Source organism: Ambystoma mexicanum, chromosome 4q (assembly GCF_040938575.1).
Source record: "Ambystoma mexicanum isolate Mex_15411 chromosome 4q, UKY_AmexF1_1, whole genome shotgun sequence".
Classification (NCBI taxonomy): Eukaryota; Metazoa; Chordata; class Amphibia; order Caudata; family Ambystomatidae; genus Ambystoma; species Ambystoma mexicanum.
In genome coordinates this window covers 1,194,053,926-1,194,075,608 of record NC_090928.1, presented here as the reverse complement: position 1 = coordinate 1,194,075,608, position 21,683 = coordinate 1,194,053,926, and the positions used below count along the sequence as shown (strand labels likewise).

Genomic DNA, 21,683 nt, shown 5'->3' with positions numbered 1-21,683 from the left:
GGAGGGCAGTTCATCGATGCCCGTCTTCCAAAGCAAGGAAGTCTTTTAGATGTGGTTGCTTTCCTCACTATGCCAATGCCGTTGATTGTCCATCTTTGGCTGTTGTGTGTTTGAGATGCAATAAGAAAGGCCACTTTGTTAGGTGTTGTAGGATTTATACAAAAGATGTTGTCAAGGAAATATCTACTGATCGGGATGATGAGAGTGGAGAAGAGAATGATGAAGCCCGGGATGAAGGGGTTGCTGGTCTGTCAGGGAAGTGGGTGTAAAAACTAAGAAAAGGGAGACCATCTCATGCTGACATTCTAATGAATGGAACAACTGCGAATTTGCTCATAGTCACTGGCTCGGATTATACTATACTAGATTATAATGTGTGGAAGAAGAGCTTCAAGGAAGAATCGCTTACAAACCCAGAGTAAAGGCGAGTGCATGTGGTGGTGCACGAATTGAGTTTAAATTGAGTTTATTGGTTCTTTCAAAGCCATTATTTGCTTCCTTGTAAAGACTACAGTATCAAACGTATATGTTGCAAAGAGGAGTGGCAGTGTTCTTGGCTGAGGCTGGTTTGAACAGTTGGATCTCAGAATTATATGTTTAGTCCCAAGGTCCCTGGTCTCATAGCTGCTATTTCCGAGACTTCAGCCAAGTCGGAAGATACATTTGTGCGTGTTTGGAACAGATCTTTGTCTAAAAGGGTTTTCTCACAAGATTTCTCTTGAACAAGGTGCTTTTCCTGTAGCCTCTAAAGCTTGCTGTGTTCCCACTGCATTAAGGGTGCCAAATGTTTTAGTACCTTGGATCATTGCATCGTGGTTCCACTCTGCTTCGTTTAAAACCTGTATGCTGAACCCTCCAAGGCAAAGCCCATGCAGGCCAAGGGTGTGGTGTTGAGCGCTGCAGGTGTTAGGCGCTGCACAATGGCACCACTAAATATGACCTCCATGTACCTCGCCTCGCATTCTCTGCCAAACACCGCCACTGTGGTCTTGCAACAACCTCAGGCAGATCCGAGACCGGCAACAGGCCGTAACCCAAGAGCTCCCACGGTACCCTCCATGCAAGTCCAACCAGTCTCCAGGGACGCCCACCACTCTGGGACCTCTGGTAAGCTCTTTGGTGCTTCTGCCCTCCCCGCACCTCGCTGCTCCCCCAGCGCATGCCTAGACCACCCCCACCAATACCCCCACAGCACCGCAATCGCTACACCACCTCCGATCCTTTTGAGGAATCAGTGACTCAGGCTATGCACTTGGCTCACATTGTGTGTCCCACACCACGCTCCTCAGCCATTACGCCCATCGCACATAGGCAGACCATGCCCCAAGCAACCTGAAACCTCTGGTTCTGCTATCTCTACGCCCCCTCCAATCCTTGCTAGGAATAGGTTCCTAAGGCTAGCTTCCCTCTTTATACTCCCTAGCCATTGCACCCTATACATATGTGCGCACCCACCAGACCAATCCATAAGACTATCAACTGGGCACTAATCAACGCAAGATCAGTCCCGGCCCGTGCAGCTGAAATCCATGACCTCATAACTACCAACAACCTCAACTTACTTGCCATAAGTGAAATCTGGCTCTACCCCTCTGCATGCCACAGCTCTCTCATCACCATCCCTCCGGATTAAGCCATCCATGTTGCATATCCTCTAAAACAGGAGACGGCATCACCCTCAATTTCAAAAACACATTCGCCATCAGTGCCATGCACACCAATCTCATCCCCAACTGTGAATCCATACTCTCCAATCGCTCCATGTTACCTACCGATTCCATCACCATTATCATTAGCTTCGGTCTCCTGGCCCCATCCCTTCCTTCTAGGATAACTTACTGCAAAGCATCTTCTCCTCCATTAAGCAAAAAATGGTAATCCTGGGTGGACCTCAACCAAGGCCTCCTCCAAGATCTAGCACACTGACTAGCCACCAGCATAGCCACCGCATTCAACCATGTTGGCTTGAGGTAATGATCCTTGGAGCCCACCTGTGACTAAGGCCGCACCCTTGACTGCCTCAGCAACCTTAATTCCCAATCCCATCGCCTTCCCCTGCCCATGGTCTGACCACCACATCATTATCTTCAATATCCCCCGTTCTGAACTTTCAGGTACAAGGGGATGCCTTTCAGCTTAATATCAGCTGCAGTGTCCTATCCATGCATGATGTATAAATTGTTGGTTGACATTAATGGTATGTGGTTTTTCCAAGATGATATCTTGGACACATGTAGTTCAGAGAAAAGCGCATGATGAGAGGTTAGAAGGTGTTTTGGAAAAATGTAGTGATGTTGGTTTATCTCTGCAAAAGAGCAAGTGCAAATTCAGAGTTGCTGAAATTGACTATCTAGGACACAATTTGAATACACAGGGTATTGCACCAAAGGATCATTTAGTGTCTGCCATTGTGGGATTTCAAGCACCTGTGGTGACAAGCAGAGTGTATTATCATTTTTAGGCTTATTATAATATTTTGCCAAATGTGTGGAAGGATTTGCAAACCGGTTTAGGCACATTAGAGGTCTGTGTAAAATGGATTTCCCTTTTGTATGGTCTTTGGAAGGTCCAAGGGAATTTTCAGTCATTAAGGAGTGTCCTGTGAATCCACCTACATTGAGCAATTTAGGCACAACCTGCGATACCTTTGTGAGGATGGATGCCAGCAATACTGGTCTTGGTGCTGTGCTGCTCCCGAAGCAGAATGGGAGTCGGAACGTAATAGCATTTGCCTTCCAGGTGTCTGAAAGGTGCGGAGAAAAGATATTCCGTCAGTCTTGTGTGTTGCTTGGTCCAAAAAAGAAATTGAGCACAAACCACTGGTGCGTATATTCAACTCAAAGGGTTTGGATGACTGTCACAAAAGATCTTCAGATGGGTCACAGCATTACAGGGACATCAATTTATCGTAGAACATGTATATGGCAAGGACAATGTGATTGCAGATTTTTTGTCCAGAAATAAGACGTGTTGTATTGATGGTGAAACAGATGTTTAAGAAGATCTTGATGGTGTAATCTATTGGACCTGTGGACCCTTCCATTTCAGAAAATGAGTGGAAGGAAGCTGGGAGTACAGATGATCAATTGAGCAAGGTGAAGGATTTGTTAATGACTGGTCTGGTTGGACAAGAGGATGGTTTTAGTGCTTTTCACCGAGCTAGGGATGAACTTGGTGTAGAAGAGGGCTTTATTCTAAGGTCTGGTCGTATTGTACCTCCTCTAGGTGTCGGGGACAAGCTTATGTAAATTAGCCACATAGGTCCTCTGGGAATATCAAAAGCCAAAGGGTATTTAAGGGCTGACTATTGGTGGGCGAATCTTGGTGATGCTGACAAAACACTTAAGTGTAGTGTCCAGCCTTTGAAGCCTTTGGAATTTCCCTTTCCCTTTGGAAAATGCCCTGGGAATGGGCGGCTATTGACATTTGGTACCGATAACGGGACTAGGGAGTCGGAAAATATATCACTGTTCTTATGGACATGTACTTCCAAGTGGGTTGAGACTCTGGTGAAGTTGTCATTTCTGGATCGGGTATACCAGAGGGGGGGTTTTACCCTGCAAGATTCTTCCAGATAATGCTGTACAATTTTCATCCTGAGTGGTTAAGCAATTTTTGTCAAGTATAGGTGTTAACCATCACAATTCATCTCTCTTCCATCCCGAGACCAATGGGATGGTTGAGAGATTCAACAGTACCATCATGCAAGGTGTATGCATGGCGGTTAAGGAAGGCAAGGTCTGGGAAGAGGAGGTTGAGGTAGGGTCTACACTTACAGGTCGGTTCTGTATGCTAAGACAGTGCTAGTTCCATTTGAGGTGCTGAGAAGAAAAGCCTCTATTACAATGTCTGTTGTGGTTGGGCAGGTCAACATTTGTTGAGTGGGACCAATGTGCTTTGAAAGAGAGGGTGGAGAGCAAAAAAGAGTTGATGGAGAGGTGGTATGATGATCAGGCTCATTAGAGTGTCTGAAGGTGACAGTTTGGATCCGGAACCAGGATTTGTACCCAAGCGGGGTGAGGGGGCAATAGATTTGAAGGTCCCATAACTCTTCAAAAGGAATTGAGTGGGCTGTGGTTTTGGAGGATGAAAGAATGTTTATTAAAGCCAGGGTGGCATTTAAGAGATGTGTTCTCCTCCTTTGGGTGTGTGTATGTTTCTTTAAAATTCAACATGTTTGTTTTATATAAAATAGGCAAGCCAGTGTACAAGAAATAGATTTGTATTTATTTAAATTAAGTGATAGAAATGTTCACAAAAATGTCAAACACCACTTTATCCGTGGCGCGCACACGATAAACGCAAAAATCACAAAATTGAGTTGAAAAGAACACAAATCCCAATTCTTTAATTTCTGCAAATTTCACTTCAATAAATAATTAGCGTTGGTCAGTAAACACATATTTATATTTTCCTGCACACTTAAATGGCTAGCAGTAGGATTCAAGATTGGCACAAATAGATATGGCAATTATGATTTCACCCACACTTTTGGTTTAAAATAAGCACATGGTGATTTAGCGGTTTGTTTTTCATGCCCTCCCACCCCTACTTTGGTTGGTGCCGTGGAAGTCAGAGAATAATTGGAATGATTTGGGGAATTTTGGATTTCAGACCCCCTGCACTGATAGGCCTGTGTTAGGGGAAAGTTGGAAAAAAAGATTGGACTGATTTAAGAACAAAAACACACCTCTTAAAGAAGTTGGGGGTCAACAGGATAAAGAGTACTATCCAATTAAATTATAGGCTATAGTTTTTCAGCACACACTGTGAAGTGAAATTATTTAATTTAAAATTTTAACGAAAATCACCCCGCAGTGTTCCACCAAATGGGGAATCGATTAAATTAATCTTCGTAGTTAAGTAGGCTAAGTATTTACACCATATTGCCAGCTCGCCCACTTTAAAGAGAAAGGATTTAAAGGGATAGTTCACTGTAAAATTTTATTGCCTCAAAAGATGGTCCATGATCAAACATACAAGATATTTTTTAAGAAAGTTCCCATGTAAACTTTAGAGCAAATGAAGCTCAGTCACACATTTCAAGCACTAGGAGGCATCCATTTTGTGAAATGGATGAGCCTCCTGTGCTTCTGTTAAGCTTTGTCCTTGCTGCACTAATGAAGCAAAAGCCAGCCAGCTGTTATAAACAAAATCTACCACTGGGTGATTTTTGCTTCATTATTGCCGGAGAGCAGAGAATGCAGGCAGGAAGGCTGCATGCAGGTGAATTCTTATTTCTTTTTTCTTAACACGTAAGATATATTTGTTTGCAGTGGCTTCAGCTTTGAGTCTCCTGGGCTCCGGGTCGGGGGAGCCCAGGAGACTCAAAGCTGAAGCCACTGCAAACATAAATACAACTTTGTTGTATTTATAAATGCTGCAGTTTTCTTTTCTAAGTTTACCGGGCTCCTCCGAGCCGTAGGAGCCCGGGAAACCTAGAAAAGAAAAACACAGCATTTATAAATACAACCGCGTTGTATTTATGACTGCAGCGCCTTTCGCTTTGTGTCTCCTTTTACCACGGCCTTCAGAGCCAGCAAGTCTGGGGAACATTGCGTGTTCCACACCTTCAGGAGGACACACCTTATTGCAGTTGTAATTAGATGGGGGATGTAACATCCAGACTTGCAGTGGGGGATTTATTTGTGAAGTTTGCCAACCCACAAGCCAAAAGGGTTTGCTTTGGGCCAACAACTTTTTCATGGAAACAAAGTTGGCTTTTCTTTTCAAATGTTAGAATGGATACATTGTTCACATTTAAACTGCAAATATACATGTCGAGCCGTTTTTTGGGGTCAGTGTTTAAAAATCCTGCTTTTCATGTGAAGGGAACCTTCAGTTTCCGCTTGCAGCCATAGGCAAGGCCGTTTTTGGGTCACGGCTTAAAAAAAACTGTTTTTCATGTGAAAGGGACTTCAGTTTGGGACCTTTAAATGCACCCCACAGTGTTATATTGTTGGGCCTATTTATTTATATCCCTCTTGCTTAACATGTCTTCATGTGATCTTTCAAAGCTGTTTGTTTTTCTTCAGACTGGGGCTCATGCCCAGCCTATTGAATTGTGACATGTTAGAATGTTATGTATATAGGAAGGCTCTTCAGTAAAGCTGAGGCAGTTACAGCCCTACAGTGTAAAAGGGCGTTCTTTGGACACATGCAATACACCTTTTTTTCTTAACAAGAAATTGGTGTGCTCACCTCATTCCCCACATCACACTATCTTACAATTATTCTATTTTATTTTTGTAATGCTAAACTGACCTTACATATAGGTGAGGTGGGGTTCCTAGCTAATTGTGCGCTCAGGTCCTTAGACGTTTGCGTAATCCACAATTAAAGAAAAGGAAAATTTGAGAATGGAGTTTGGCAGCGGTATGGAAGGGGAAAGTGGGAACACCTTCCAACCTAAAACTAGAAACTAGATCAGTGGAGCTTAGCCCGGGGTAGGGAACACTTGTATAGTGACCTTACATATAGGATGCATGTGCAGTTTATATGCCAGGGAACAAGTGATGAGCACCCCTTATGTACAGTAGAGGCTGTGGTTTGTGACCTGGAAGTCTGATCCACCAATTTGGAAGGGGAAGCAGAGGTTAGGGCTTAAGGGTGTCTGTCTATCTTCGAACAGTGACATACACCATGAATGCAGAGGATGCAACATTTCTGACCTAACTGCATTGAAGACTCATGCAGGGACCTGGACTTCATCACTGAGGTGAGGGGCACTGGGACAGGAGGGTGCAGAAGCAGCAGGAAGAGTATCGTTCTTGGGAGGAGTAGCTGCGTCCTACGGAGTCCTCTTGTCCTTGTGCAAGCCAACATAGACTGAGAGACCCAGAGAGAACTGAGGGGCCAGCATGAGGAGCAGAGAAAGCAGCAGCACCCACCTGGAAGTGGAGACGGAGGGAGTTGCAGGAAGCTGGCAAGCTCTCCTGGGAACAGAAGTGAACACCACAGACGGTAGATGTGGCTGCCCACGCCACAAAACATAGCCTAACCTTCACATGTAAAGGAAACAGAAGATTGGGGGCGGGGCACTGAAGCATTACATTTGCATCTTGTGCTTTCAAAAGTATGAATGTTACGCCCACCCATCTACTTCTGTTCATTGTTCACTCTTTGTTCCCAAGTTGAGGTCCCTTTGTCGGGTTTGATCACTTCAGGCTCCTACCGGAGTATATCAAGGGAATTGAGTTTAGCTGCTAAGAAAAAGACTCGTACTGACAGAAGCCTTACCTAGTCGTACCATTGACGTCACTTAGAATTCAGCATCTAGATCGTTGCATCGTGAGAAGTGGCATACTTGCCTTTGTCGGTCCAAGTGGGCTGAGATTACATAAATCAATTCAATCACGAGGGTACAAAACTGCTCACTAAATTAGCTCAGTGCCATATCAAGATTGTCACATGTGAGCAAGCGTGAAAAGACAGGCATGGAAGACTCAATGCTAACTTGGATCATATGCTAGAGCAAACATTTAATAGAAACCATGACTGTCCCAAGAAATTATTTACATTCCATTACATCATTAAAGCCTATTGGATATGATCACAGACTGGACATCTATTTCTGTTCACTGGTGTTCACTCTTTGTTCAAAATTGGAACTCCATCTGTCTGGTGTTATATGATTATAATAGTTTATATAGCGCCTATGCACAATGTGTTTGAAAGTGCTTCATGACTTTAAGCACCCACTAGAGTATATCGAAGTCAATGTGTTGCTGTGCCATATAATGTGACACAAGCAGGACTGTTACTTATTGACACATAATCCTGGTGCAGTGTTCAGGGGTCCTGTTGTTCACTACTGTCCGGATTTGGTATACTTTGCTCATGCTGCAGGGGCATTTAGTACACGTGCACTTGGTGTGAACATCCTTGTCCTGCCTGTAAAGGGTACCATATTCCTGGTGAATCTACACACTGAATACATCCCTGATGGGTGGTGGTGGTCTTTGACGGAGGGATGCCCCAGGTTGACCTCAGTTAAATGGTGGCCTATTTAGGCTGTTAAGCTTGTTTGATATCTGTGGCTCGTTGGTTAAATGTTGTGACACAATCTTCAGTGGAGCTCAAACTCCCGCTTTCTCATTTTCAATAACCTAGTGGGTTTTTTTCTTCTCTTTTGCGAGTTTTTGTGAAGCTGTGCTTGGAGAGAATATCTGCTAGACAGCGCTTAGTGGAGTAACCTCCATGTTTCCGGAGTGACTGCAGGTTCCTGGTAGTAGTTTGCCACAGTGTCCTTGTTGTAAGGACTATTACATAAAGCCTCCAGTGCATAGATCATTGCACTTGGATCTGGGACGGCTTAAGAATCTGACCAGTGCATGGTGTTAATTCTTGGACCAAAAGGAGTATTGCCTGTCCGTCTGGCTCAGGCACCGAAGATCCCAACACAAGGCAATTACTTTGAGTGATCTTTCAGGTTTAAGGTGGACAATTGCACAGTCCACTCTTCTATCAAAATAGCCTCATGCAGTGCGTGGCCGACACTTTTTATATATCGCTTCTTGGCCCTGGTCTGCGTTCGAAGTTATTACCGCCCACCCAAGCACTTAATCAGTGCCTGGTCCGTGTTTTTGTTTATGTAGCCAAGAAAAAAGGCAACTTAGAAATGACACACAATATCAAATCAATATCGTATTCATAAGGGAGCAAGTTTCTAATAAAGGTGGCACCAAACGGGATTAATGTGTTCACAAGTTTAACTCTAGGCATGTCTGCTGTAAATGCGTGTAGATATGTCTGCATTGCCACTGCTGTTATCTGGCTTAACTGCATTTGTTTTGCATTGCATGAATAGTATAAATTCTATTTTTTGTAACTTGTAAGGTGCATTATGGTATGTGTAGTTTTTCTTATGCACGCTGAAGGACCCTGATGCTTCTGAGCAGCAACTGTTCCAACTTCCCAGGCCTTAAATGGCAAACCCCGTACAGGCCACCTCCCTGCCCCCAACCACACACAAACCCGTGGATTATAATCCAGTCTGGGAAGCAGGAAGAGAACAAATAATGCCAGGTATGGTGCACTGTATAGATTGAGACGGACACACACGTTTGACGTAAGGAAGCTGCATTGCATCCCCTGAGATAAATGACCCTGCAGCCTTCGTCGCACAACCTTCGACCCGGACTCGGTAGCTGATGAAACCAGTAGAGTAGCCTGGCGGGAGTAACTGAATGCTAGAACTACAACTCCTAGGAGGCTGCACTCAATCAAGCACACCTTCCAACCCGATATCACGGTCTGCTCTCCTGGCAGGAGCAAAACAGAGCCACCAACCATTTCAAGAACGTGCCTGGCGAGTAACATGCAGAGACGGCAGCATCCCCTTCGAATCGACTGTACAATAAGTTCTTCTTTGATTGAACATGTATTTATGGTGAACCCAACGACTGAAAGAGCAGGCTTTTTTTATTTGACATTTTTAACCATAACTGTCCAAAAGCAATAGCCACTGCATACAATCAATCACAGGCAAAAAGGCTAATAGTAGTATGCCTGGTATGGATACTCCAGTAAAAAATGTACATAATGTTAATGATGTCAGAAACGTTTTAAATTAAACACACCAGTCGCCGTATGAACCGTTGTGTGGCAAAAAGAGTAAACATGTTAATGGGAGTTGCCAAGCTCCGTTAATCAAACCTTCTTGCCTGAAAGAAATCACTAGAGCTTTGGCCAACGAACATCTTGTGAGGTCACGTATTGCTCCTTTAAACTGGATGAGCCTTCTGGTATAGCAGATCAAAAAACTCAAATTGTCCAGAGAATAGACTTGGAAATTGATGTAGATCACTATGGAGGCAAGTAAGCCGACTTGTAAATGAATCTGATCATGATACATACAATGTGTACCCTGCAAAGGGGGTGTGGTGGCCTCCCAGCCAGTGGGGAGGTTCAGAACGTGGCCATTACCAGACGGTAATGCCAACGCCCTGAGCCGCCTTAGGGCTGGTGGCCGCAATCTCCCCTCGCCGTGAAATGAGGTAAGTGGCTCTCCCTCCCCTCCCCCTGACCCACTTACCTTAATCTGTTCCTGATTTGGAGCAGACATGCTGGGTACACTTCTGTCCCTGGCGCGTCTGCTCCCGATCTGTGGCACACCGCCATTGAAAGGGAAAAGGGACTACATGTAGTCCCTTCTCTTGTTCCATGGCGGCCATTTTTCTTTTTGCTTACTTTTTTTTTCTTTTTTCCTAATTCCAATGGCCGCCATGGATAAGGAGAAGAGACTCAGTTTTCCCTTACTTGGCGGCCATTTGTATAAAAAAAAAATGCTTTTAGTACCCTGGTCTTACGGGCCAGGGTAGTAATAGCAATAAGCACCTTGCAGGGTGGGCATTACCACTTCAGGTAATGCCCAGGGGCCTTTGGTAAAGCCCTCGCTTCACTCTGGCCTTTAACTATGGGCCCCATAGCATTACCTGCTCGGGGCTTATTGCTTAAAACGTGCACTTTTAACCTGTCTGTTGATGGGTGTCTGCCCTGATTATACTCGCAGCCTGAGTTGCCATTTTAAATCGCATCAAACTTCCAAATATTGCTACCCATGAATAGAGAACTTAATAGCAATTGTAAGCGCTGCGCCAGTGGGCCGCCCTGTATGCTGATGAAGGGGCACCTCTGCACCATGTCTAAAATATTACGTTATCCTCCGGAACAAGATCCTCTTCAAATCTTTTTCCAGTAATGGACACAATCGAAAGATTACACATACACCATTTCACCAAAGATTGCCACCATTCTCATGTGTCCTGAAACTGTATTGGTGGTTAACATAATATGTGTCCACATAGTTTAAGAAAAAAAGAGAACTGCTTAGATTTTGTCAAAAATGAAGTAAAATAATCCGTACTATTTTAAAGGCTTATTTTCGGTAATCCACCAGATTCTCAATCTGAGGACGATGCTTCCCCTCTGAAACGACCACGGCTACTGGACAATGATGACCGGCCCGATGAGACAAGCCGATCCAAACAGAAGAGCCGGCGCCGCTGCTTCCAGTGCCAAATCAAATTGGAGCTGGTACAACAAGAATTGGGATCATGTCGCTGTGGTAAGTCTCCAAGTTTTTACTGTGGGGTTTTATTTAATCTTGGGGCTTGCTATCGTGAACTGTTACAAAAGCTGAAATGGTTACTCGTATGATTCATGCAAAAAGCCAAGCAAGCCGATTGGTGATTGGTCGCTATTGCTTCGATCCGCCTTCATTTTAGAGCTAAGCTTGTATAAGATGGAATGATTGCATTTGGCCACCTAGCTCTTCTTACATTGTGCCCCTCCTCTGCAGTGTGGAATTCACATGTCGAAAGCTTGCAACTGGCCATGTGCTCTACCGCCTAATATCTCCTCCATGATGACAGATTAGATTTTTATTATACTTTCCGCTGATTAGACCTTTTGTGACCACAAAATAAAATATTAAAAACACACAGAATACGCACTCTAATTCAGAATGAATACCATGATCAATGGCATAAAATACTATAGTCTATACTCGATATACAAATAAAAACGATGGTGTCCTCAATAGCCTCAACAATAACTTCAAAACTGAGTTAATACCTTCTCAATCATGACCACCATCATAATAAAAAAAATTCTATACCACTTACATCCCCATAGGTAGGAGCCCGAACCCCCCAAGTATGCCAAAGTTTGATTGCCAAAACACATGAATTTGGATTTATAAAATTGACAAAGTAAAGAGAGATGAGGAATGTATTGAAATGCATGCAAATGAGCGAGTGGCTCCAATAAGATACCATAGTTAAGCTATTGCTAGAATGCTAGCGTTAAAGACATGTGTCCTTTCCAGTGCAGGGTTTAGTCTGACTGCATCGTCGCGTCTATCGACAAAGATTAGTAACCAGTGTTTCATATGCACAGGAATGTGAATCATGACTATGAAGGTTGTATGTGGCATCCTATCATGGGCATTTCAAAGGCGACTCCTATACAGGCCATCAGAACTTTTTGGGCCTCACTTCTTAGAGCACAATCATACATGTGAATAGAGATATCCTGTATATAAAAATGATGTGCAGCGAATCGTCATCTATATTAGGCCTGCTTAAAATAGAAGTGCTTATGGGCTCTTGCTGATCTTTATCAGAGATTAAAGTCAGGAATGAAGAATTATTTTCTTGATCGACATGGTGCCCTGACTGGTCTGATGGCCTGGGCTCCTTGTTAAAAAAAAAAAAAAAAACATTAAAAAAGAACCACCAAAAATGGGATTGGACATGTTGCAATGATCACATTGAGAAGAACAAAACGATGGGTATCCCCTGAACCGTGGACAAGGGGAGCAATATATGTAAAAAAGCAAAACGAGGGTGTCACACTGGTAAATGTAGCAATCATTGAATTAATAATTGATTCAGATAGGCGTGAAGGGGAAAGAGGCTCAGTCAGATGAACAAGTATATCATCATATTTTATTATTTATAGAAAAAACATAATGGAGTAAACAAAATGAATTCACACAATAACCTCATAATAATGCATATAATTGTATATCAACATCAAAAAAGTCTAGAAAAATGGATCTAAAAGCAACCTATCAGAGACTACTGGATGTAATTCATATCCATCTACAATTCTTGAGCAGTATACACTAATCGATATGAAGGTGCTATCAAAAAAGTGCTAAGTGCGCTTAGCACTTTTTTTTTTATAGTACCTTCATATCGATTAGTGTATACTGCTGTCTGGTAGGTTGCTTTTAGATACATTTTTCTAGACTTTTTTGATGTTGATATAGAATTACATGCATTTTTATGATATTCTGTGAATTGTTTTACTCTTATGATTTGTTTTTGTAAATAATAAAATATGATGATATACTTGTTCATCTGACTGAGCCTCTTTCCCCTCCACACCTATCTGAATCAATTATTAATTGAACAATTGTTATTCACCCGTGTGACCCCTTGTTTTGCTTTTAGAGGAACATGGTTGTCGCGTATGTAAAAGAGTGGGTGTTATTGAATCTCTCAGACATGTATACTTACATCTTGTAGAATCATGATTAAGATCTATGTTAAATATTATTGCGTCTTGCTGATAGTCTGCAGGCATTACACGGCAAAATGATGTTTGTCTCTCCGGTTGTAGTATATCCTGATTCTTTGCCTTGCTCAAGGTATAGCAAGCTTGAACTCCTTGGGTGAGGTGAATAGTCCTCAGCCTGATCGATATGATGATGCTCTCTGATTATGGCAATCTTTACTCATTTCACAGGTGCTGTGTACATCTGGTAATAGTAATTTATACAAATATGAATTGTCTTGATTTTAATGTATATTTTTAAGTTGTCGGTGGTATCTTAATTGTAAGTAGTTGAAATGTATTTTTAATATTTGGTTATCTTGTTTCTTTTTATTCTATTCTCGTCTCATTTCATTATTCTTTTAATTGGATGAAGTTTGTGAAAAGTTCGTAATGAAGAACACAATAAAATAAAATCAAAATAAGATCCATAAGCAGTTGAATAATTGGTCATATCTCCTGGGGAGAGCAACGAGCGAAACATTAAACTTGGCCCCAGATGGTTGAGACACTATATATATATATATATATATATATATATATAATATTTTTTTTTTCTGAGGATTAGATCACATGCTGTGCATAGGCCGACATCTAGTGGAAGCTGCGGAGTATTACAGTTTGTTTTCCGAAACTCGAAAATGGGCGTCGACACAGGGCGTGCCAGTAATACTATCCCTAGTGTGACGTCCACTGTACCCAAGATCCCTCACGCGTCTAGGATCCTCAGATTGTTTTTTTCCACCATACTGGTCGGAAGCATTTTGCGGAGTCCCCTGGCCTTAGCCATACTTTTGCTAAAATATTGATTAATTGACATCCTTCCCCATCCCAAAGTCGAACTTCGACACTCGACGCCGGCTGGAGAAGAGATCGACCGTCGGCTGCTGCATGACGGATTTGGGCCTCGGAAGGCCTCTGTCCTCGGACCGGGCCTTGGAAGGCCTCTGGCCTCTGCCCTGCAAGTAGGGAGAGTGGGGGGTTGGACATACTCTACACTCTTGGTATATAGGTACACCTTATACATTTCCTACACTTAACAGCCCGCTGCCTCAAGGTGCTTATGGAGGATACCCCTTTTCAATTCTGCCCCAAGTGCAATCGCAAATACCCTTGGGTCGACAGGCACGCCACGTGCAATCTCTGCTTGCCGAGGGACCACCCCGAAGCGAACTGCAGAGCGTGTAGTAGGTTTAAACCTAAGACACTTAAGGACCGTTCGACGAAGCGTTGGGCCCACCACGCCAGGCAGGCGGCCATGGCAGCGGAGGGCGCCTTCAGCGATGGGAGCGATGCCGTGCTTTCGGGCGGCGAGGGCATTACGGCGTCGAAAGACAGCCGAGCGCAGGTCCCCGACCTCAGAAGGTCGTCCAACAGGGCAGCGATGGGGAAGACCCCCGGCGACACAGGCGCTTCACACACCACCCACACTAAACACACGAAGTCCAACCGAGACTAGACGTCGAGTGCTCGGAAAGAGGCACAAACAGAATGGTCCGAATCGGTGTCCTCTGGGCGTTCGAGATCAAGATCGCCGCATGACTCCAGGCAATCATCCACTCTTGCCAAGAGTGCCTCGCTCCCTAGGCTAATGGAAGTTCGATCGTCGGAAGACGACTTCAACCCCCAGGCCGTACTCCAGGAGTCGGAGCCCGCAGACAAGATCAGCACGGCTCCACGTTCGAAGGACAGGGACTCTACCCCCGATCCTCGACGCCAGGTGTCGAAAACCTCCGGAGCCACAAAGGGACAGGGAAAACACTTTTCCACTCACAGGGAGGGGGGAAAACAGCAGAAGCAGCCTCTGCACTCTTCCACACCTGTGAAACACTCCACTCCTCCTAAACAGGCAGACAAGACCAGGTCTGCTGATATTTCAAAGAGCAAATCTACTCAAGATAAATCTCCAAAACTTTCTGAGAGTCATTCCCAGTTCCAAAAAATGTTCCAGTGATGACATAGGGTCATGTCAAGGATGTCTTCTTTGGCAGACTTTTACGATAAGAATCCAGACCAGTTCCTTTCATATGATCCACAAGGGGCTACACCCTCAGGCTCTAATTATCCTATCACCCCGAGTAAGAAGCCCCGGTTTGAGACACCGATGAGGTCTACAGACCCCTTCGAGGTACAACCATACTCGTGACCATACTCACTATATCAAGGAGAGACTTCCTTTGGTGAGGACCAAGATTTTGGCATGGTAGAAGAGCAAACCGGGACGGGCTACTATGGGGACGATGAGGACCAAGAAGAGGAAGACCCTGAAACTTACAGAGTAGATTCCCCGGTAGAAAAGGAAGCCCCCGGTTACTGACTCCCCTGTCGATAACCAACCCCTCCTGAACGAGGTTCTCGCACGTGCAGCAGAACATTTCCATATTGACACCCACGATGTCCAGGAGGAGAGGGACTTCGCCGAGGAGTTAGTAGGAGAAAGGAGGCCTGTTGCCCAGACCATCCCTATCCTCAAGTCTATTCAGCGAAGAATAGACCCGTCCCTGGTGAACCCGAACCTCACCAGAGCAGTCAATCCCAGAGTTGAAAAACTTATCAGGGCAGCCCAGTCTGACCCTCTCTAAGAGGACATCTGAAGCCAGACTCCCTAGTTGTCACTAACACTCATAAGAGGGCTGGAACACCCTTGTCATCGTGCGAAGCTCCTCCAGACAAGGAGAGCAAAAAACTATATGGTTTCGGCAGGAAAGTAGCCCCAACGTCCGGCTATCAGGCAAGGATTGCAAACTCCACCACCCTGTTGGCCAGCTACAACTGCCATCAGTGGGAAGAAGTCGCGGCACTCATAGCCTCTGCACCAGAACCCTTAAAGTGCCAGTTAGCTCGGATTTCCGCAGAGGGTAGAGCCGTGTCTGGTTGCATTTTAAAAGCAACCTTTGACGCCGCGGACAACGCAGGCAGATTGATAGCAGAAGGTACTGTTATCAAGAGACATGCGTGGTTACGGCAGTCTGGTTTTAAGGCAGAAACCCAGGCATCATTGTTGGACAAACCAGTGGAAGCCGATCTGTTGTTTGGTAAGGCGGTCGAGGATGCACTGAAGAATGCCAAGTACGAATACGAGACACTCCAGGCCCTTGGCCAGTTAACCAATAAACCCCTAACCAGAGAAGGAATAGTAATTTTCGTCGCTGATGCGGCCAAAATTCCCAGAGACGGTCTAACTATTCCCAGGGGCAGGGTACACAGTGGAACAACAACAGCCAACAGTCTACCCAGGGTTACGGCAGGGGTAATAGGAGAGGACGTGGTAAAGGCAGAGGCAGCCCCAGTAAAGGAGGCGGCACGCCTCCACCAAAGCAGTGACGCTCAGTTTCAGGGTCCCTTCTCACGCAACCCCAGTAGTGGGACGCATTTCCAACTTCACCCAGGCTTGGGAAGGGATCGCATCAGACAGATGGGTGCTGTCAACAATATCCGAGGGGTACTGTATAGAACTACTGCAGCGTCCCCGGAACCATCCTCCACAACAAAGAGTACACTCTTTAGAACATCAGAAGATTCTCCTCGAGGAGATCGCCATTCTGCTAGCAAAGGACGCGATAGAACTCGTCCCGGGACACCAGGTAAAAAAGGGTATTTATTCAACTTACTTCCTTGTGCCAAAAAAAGATTTGACAATGCGCCCAGTATTGGATTTACGGCCTGCCAACAAGTATGTCAAGCCCCAAAAGTTTCGTATGACTACGCTACAAGAGATAATCCCCCTCCTAAAAAAGGGGGATTACATGGCAACCTTGGATATGAAAGATGCCTATTTTCATATTTCCATGTTCCCAGCGCACAGAAGGTACTTGAGCTTCAAGGTGGACAGTCGGCACTCCCAATTCAAGGTACTGCCCTTTGGGATAGCTTCGGCACCAAGGGTATTCACCAAGGTACTGGCGGTGGCGGCTGCACACCTACTCAGGGAGGCAATCCCGGTGTACCCTTATCTGAACGACTGGCTCATAACGGGGGAAACCCCAGCAATTTGCAGGACAAACATGCAAAGGACTATCGACCTCCTCCACGAATTAGGCTTCTCAATCAACGAGAAAAAGTCAAGCCTGGTGCCAAGCACCTCCAAACAGTTCCTAGGAGCAATCCTAGATACTCAAGAGGGGTTGACATTTCCTTCAGAGGAAAGAATTCGGAATATACTACTGCAAATTCCGCAATATCAGTCCGGTCACCAAATAACGCTACTCAAAGCAATGCGTTTGCTGGGCATGATGGCGTCATGTATTTACCTGGTCCCCCACGCGCGCCTGCGCATGCGTCCCATGCAGGAATGGTTGGCGAAACAGTGGTCTCAGGCAAGTGGTCAGTGGGACGATCTAGTGGTCGTTTCGCTAACACTAGTACAAAGCCTTCACTGGTGGACAAGAGAGAATCTTGCACAGGGAAAACCCTTTTACTATCCCGAAGTACAGGCAGTAGTCGCTACCGATGCGTGTCTGATGGGGTTGGGAGCTCACCATCTCCACCACACAGCTCAGGGTCTCTAGTCTCCCTCAGTCGCCAAGAACCACATCAACCTGCTAGAGCTTCTGGCAGTATTCAGAGCGCTTCAAGCGTTCCAGACCCACCTACTAAACCTGTCAGTGCAAATCCGGACGGACAGCACAACAGCCATGTCCTACCTGAACAAGCAAGGAGGGACTCGTTCGCCAAATGTCCAAGCTTGCCCAGAAAATCTGGATATGGGCACTCAGACGGAACATCTTCCTGTCATCACAACATGTTCCAGGGGAGCTCAATTCCCTAGCGAATGCTCTGAGCAGAGACTCCCTCCCAGAGGAACACGAATGGGTTCTACACAGAGAGGTCGTAGAAGATATCTTCTCTGTGGGGTTTCCCCACTATAGACTTATTCGCCACAAGCGAAAACAGACAATGCCCAGGATTTGCATCCAGGTTCCCCCAACCAGACTCTCAGAGGAACGCCCTGTGGATGAACTGGTCAGGGATGTTTGCGTACGCTTTTCCACCAACTCCTCTCATCAGGAAGGTGGTCAACAAGATGAACAGAGGGTCGATGACGCTCGTCCTAGTTGCTCCTATGTTGGCAAGACAACCGTGGTTCCCACACCTACGCAGGATGGCGGTGTGCGAGCCCATCAAACTTCCAGCCTGGTACAACCTACTATCCCAGCACCAAGGTCAAACAGTACATCAGCAACCCAACTCAATGAACCTGGCAGCATGGCTCCTGAGGTCATAGAGTTGGGCATCTCAATTTACCACAGAGGTGTATGGACATCCTAAAGGAATCTAGGAAACCAAACACAAGGCACTGTTACTTTGACAAGTGGAAGAGGTTTGTTATCTGGTGCCAGAGTAGACAAATCAACCCTGTTGATTGCACTCCTTCCACTATTGTTACATACATGCTCCACCTGCTAGATGCAGGATTGGTTTTTAACTCACTGAAAGTACACCTGGCAGCCCTGTCGGCATACACCACTTCCCATAACAAGGTCTTGTGGTGGAAAGTACCAGTAGTTAAAGCCTTCATGGAAGGAGTAAAGAGACTTCACCCTCCTATTTCAAACCCACCACCAGGGTGGGACCTTAATGTGGTGCTATCTAAGCTCATGGGCCCCCCTTTCGAGCCCATGCATAAAAGCAGTCTCAAACACCTGACTTATAAAATGGCCTTCTTAGTAGCTATTACTTCTATAAGAAGGGTCAGTGAAATTCAGGCTCTGTCAGTGCAGGATCCCTTCTTTACTGTCCATAAAGACAAACTGGTTTTACGCACACACCCTAGGTTCTCACCTAAGTTTATATCCAAATTCCACGTAAACCAGTCCATCGAGCTTCCGGCTTTCTTCCAAGACCCTCAAAGCTCGGCTGAGGTGAAACTACATACCCTAGATGTGCGTAGGGCGGTCCTCTACTATGTAAATAAAACCAGACCGCTAAGGAAAACAGATCAACTGTTTGTCTCCGTAGCTACAGGCAGAGAGGGGGATCGCGCCTCTAAAGGTGCCATCTCGAAGTGGATTATTAACTGTATCCAGCTGTGTTACTCACTCTCTGAAAGAACTCTGCCTTTCACGCCAAGAGCCCACTCTACTAGAGGCATTGGGGCCACTCTGGCTTTCATTACAAATGTACCCCTTGACACCATTTGCAAAGCAGCTACTTGGAGCTCTATTCACACTTTTACTCAGCATTACTGCATTGACATCCATTCCAAGGCAGATACACAAGTGGGACAAGCGGTTCTAAGACACTTATTTGCTCATGACCCTTCTCACATCCCACCTCCTTCTTCAGGTACTGCTCGCTAATCTATGCACAGCACGTGATCTAAGCAGATTCCACAAGCCTCAGAAGGGATACATTACTCACCGTAATCGTATTTCTGATGCTTGTATCTGCTTAGATTCACATGCGACCCACCCTTCCTCCCCTCTGAGAGAAGGCGCATGGTTGCTTGTAGTCTTACCTTTCTATCTGCTTGGATTATCTGTACTCGCGCTACTCCTCATGCTACCTCATGTCAGAAAAAATACAATCTGAGGATCCTAGACGTGTGAGGGATCTTGGGTACAGTGGACGTCACACTAGGGATAGTATTACTGGCACGCCCTGTGTCGACGCCCATTTTCGAGTTTCGAAAAACAAACTGTAATACTCTGCAGCTTCCACTAGATGTCGGCCTATGCACAGCATGTGAATCTAAGCAGATACACAAGCATCAGAAATATGATTACGGTGAGTAATGTATCATATATATTGCTGCTGATTTGGTGAAAACTCTGTAAATATTACCCAGGAGAGAGGAAAGTGCTGCTGAATTGTCCAGGAATCCTACGTTCTTGGGAAAAAGGGGTGATATACCGTGACCTTAAGAGGTCACATGAGGAGGAAATGATGCATATTTGCAGCCTCTACCTTACACATTGAACTCTGTGTATACTACTCCATCTCTTCATATTGTTTGCTAATGGTAAAGTATCAGCTCTGGCAAGAACAAAGAGGTGCCTGATTTGGGTATTAGTAAAGTTGGACACATACGGTTGGTGATGTCTGCCAGACAAATCGACTGTTTCAGCAGATGCCGGGGCTATGAAGTTTGGCAGGTATAAGACCAGAGCACATGATGGTCACATTACAAGGAAATCATTGGGAAATGTCTTTTGTACCAGCTACAAACATCGAATTAAAACCTGCAACAGCAATCCAGGTCACACTACATTGGTTAAAGTAGGCTGTGCTTGCGTAGTCTGCCCAGCCACTGCAAGGTGCTCTCACCTAAGCATTCCATGCCACAGGAAAGAAGCAATGTGTAAGCCACCTGTGTCAGTCTTGCATGCCTGACCCTGCTATTCTGGCTGTGCTGTGAGAATCGGTCTCGGGGTTCTGGGAACGCTTATAGTTTAGCAGGAGAGGAATTAAGATTACATCAACACCCTGCCTTCCTGCCCCTCAGAATCTAGTCATCCTGGGACCTGCTCTGTTAATGTAGGGCCATTAAGCAGGTGTAAAGATGTCAAGTGGGAGAGAATTCCATTGGTGGTTTACGCACGGCCAGGCCCAGGAAATGGTTCCCATGTTTAAACAGTGCTGCTTCCTTGCTTCCCAGCTGTCCCTCTGACTGACAACCTTGCCATGTTTTGTTGCCCACATCACCTTGGTGATGAATGGTGGCTCCGAACATGAGGGAAACCTTGCTGATGCACCGAGCATCCCACGTCTCCAGCCTTAGATCATTAGCCTGTCATCCCTTTCCCCATCAGCTCTATGAGGATCTCTTAATCCCACCATCATGACTTGCGGCTGGACCACGGCAGTGGCGTGGTTGAAGTGGGCAGCAAAGGTTGGGAGCGGTGCTTTTCTACTTTGTTTAAATTAAGTTTTATTGTTCCTATGCTTCTATTTTGAAAACAAACCATTCTGGAATGGTTTAGTTTGAATATAAAAGTGTATGAAGAAGTTGGAACTTGCACTTCAGTGCACTGCACTGAACATTCCCTTAAACATCAGTTTCTTTGGGGGTTTGGATTTAGCTTGGGAGGGGGCGTGGTAATGGGGCTTGTGGGGAGCGGCTGCATGCCATCAGGAACATAGTTCACTACTTCTTTTTGGAAACATGTCCATGTATATGCTGCTAGTCAAGCTTTATACTGTGCCTTCTGAGATTAGCCAGGCCACCATACTGGCGCTATGTAGAGCCTGGGACGTTGACACAAGCCAGCTGAAGTCTATCGGGACATTGTCTCAAGATGCAGATAAATGTTCTGATAAACACTCCACCCCTAACTCACACAGTACCCACAGTATAGTGGCCAAGACCGTGCACCATGTCAGTGATGCTTCCTTCAAAACCCTGTCCACCCCCTGGGTATGCATGTTTGTGCGTCTATGTGCCGGGCAGGCTGGCTGGGCAGAATTTCTCTAAAACTTTGAGTGTGAGAAACGGGGCAGTTTCTAGCCAACTTGGTGCCCAGGGCGATGCACCAGAATGTGCCCCTCCTCCCCCAGACTGGCACACGTCACTCCCAAACTACACCTATGTTTCGTGCGACAAAACCCCTCCTCAACATGAAAAAATTATTGCTATATAAATAAAAGTGGTTACATTACATTGTAATGCAAATACTTTA

The 21,683-nt window shown here is 45.3% G+C and overlaps 1 protein-coding gene across 1 annotated transcript in view; it reads left to right on the top strand.

Annotated features, from left to right (window-relative positions):
- ZFAND3 (zinc finger AN1-type containing 3) overlaps window positions 1–21,683 on the top strand; it is an 898,079-nt gene that overhangs the window by 791,646 nt on the left and 84,750 nt on the right. The window contains exon 5 of the mRNA XM_069608759.1: window positions 10,901–11,068. Coding sequence (XP_069464860.1) covers window positions 10,901–11,068 — 168 coding nt within the window. The remainder of the gene's footprint in view (window positions 1–10,900; window positions 11,069–21,683) is intronic.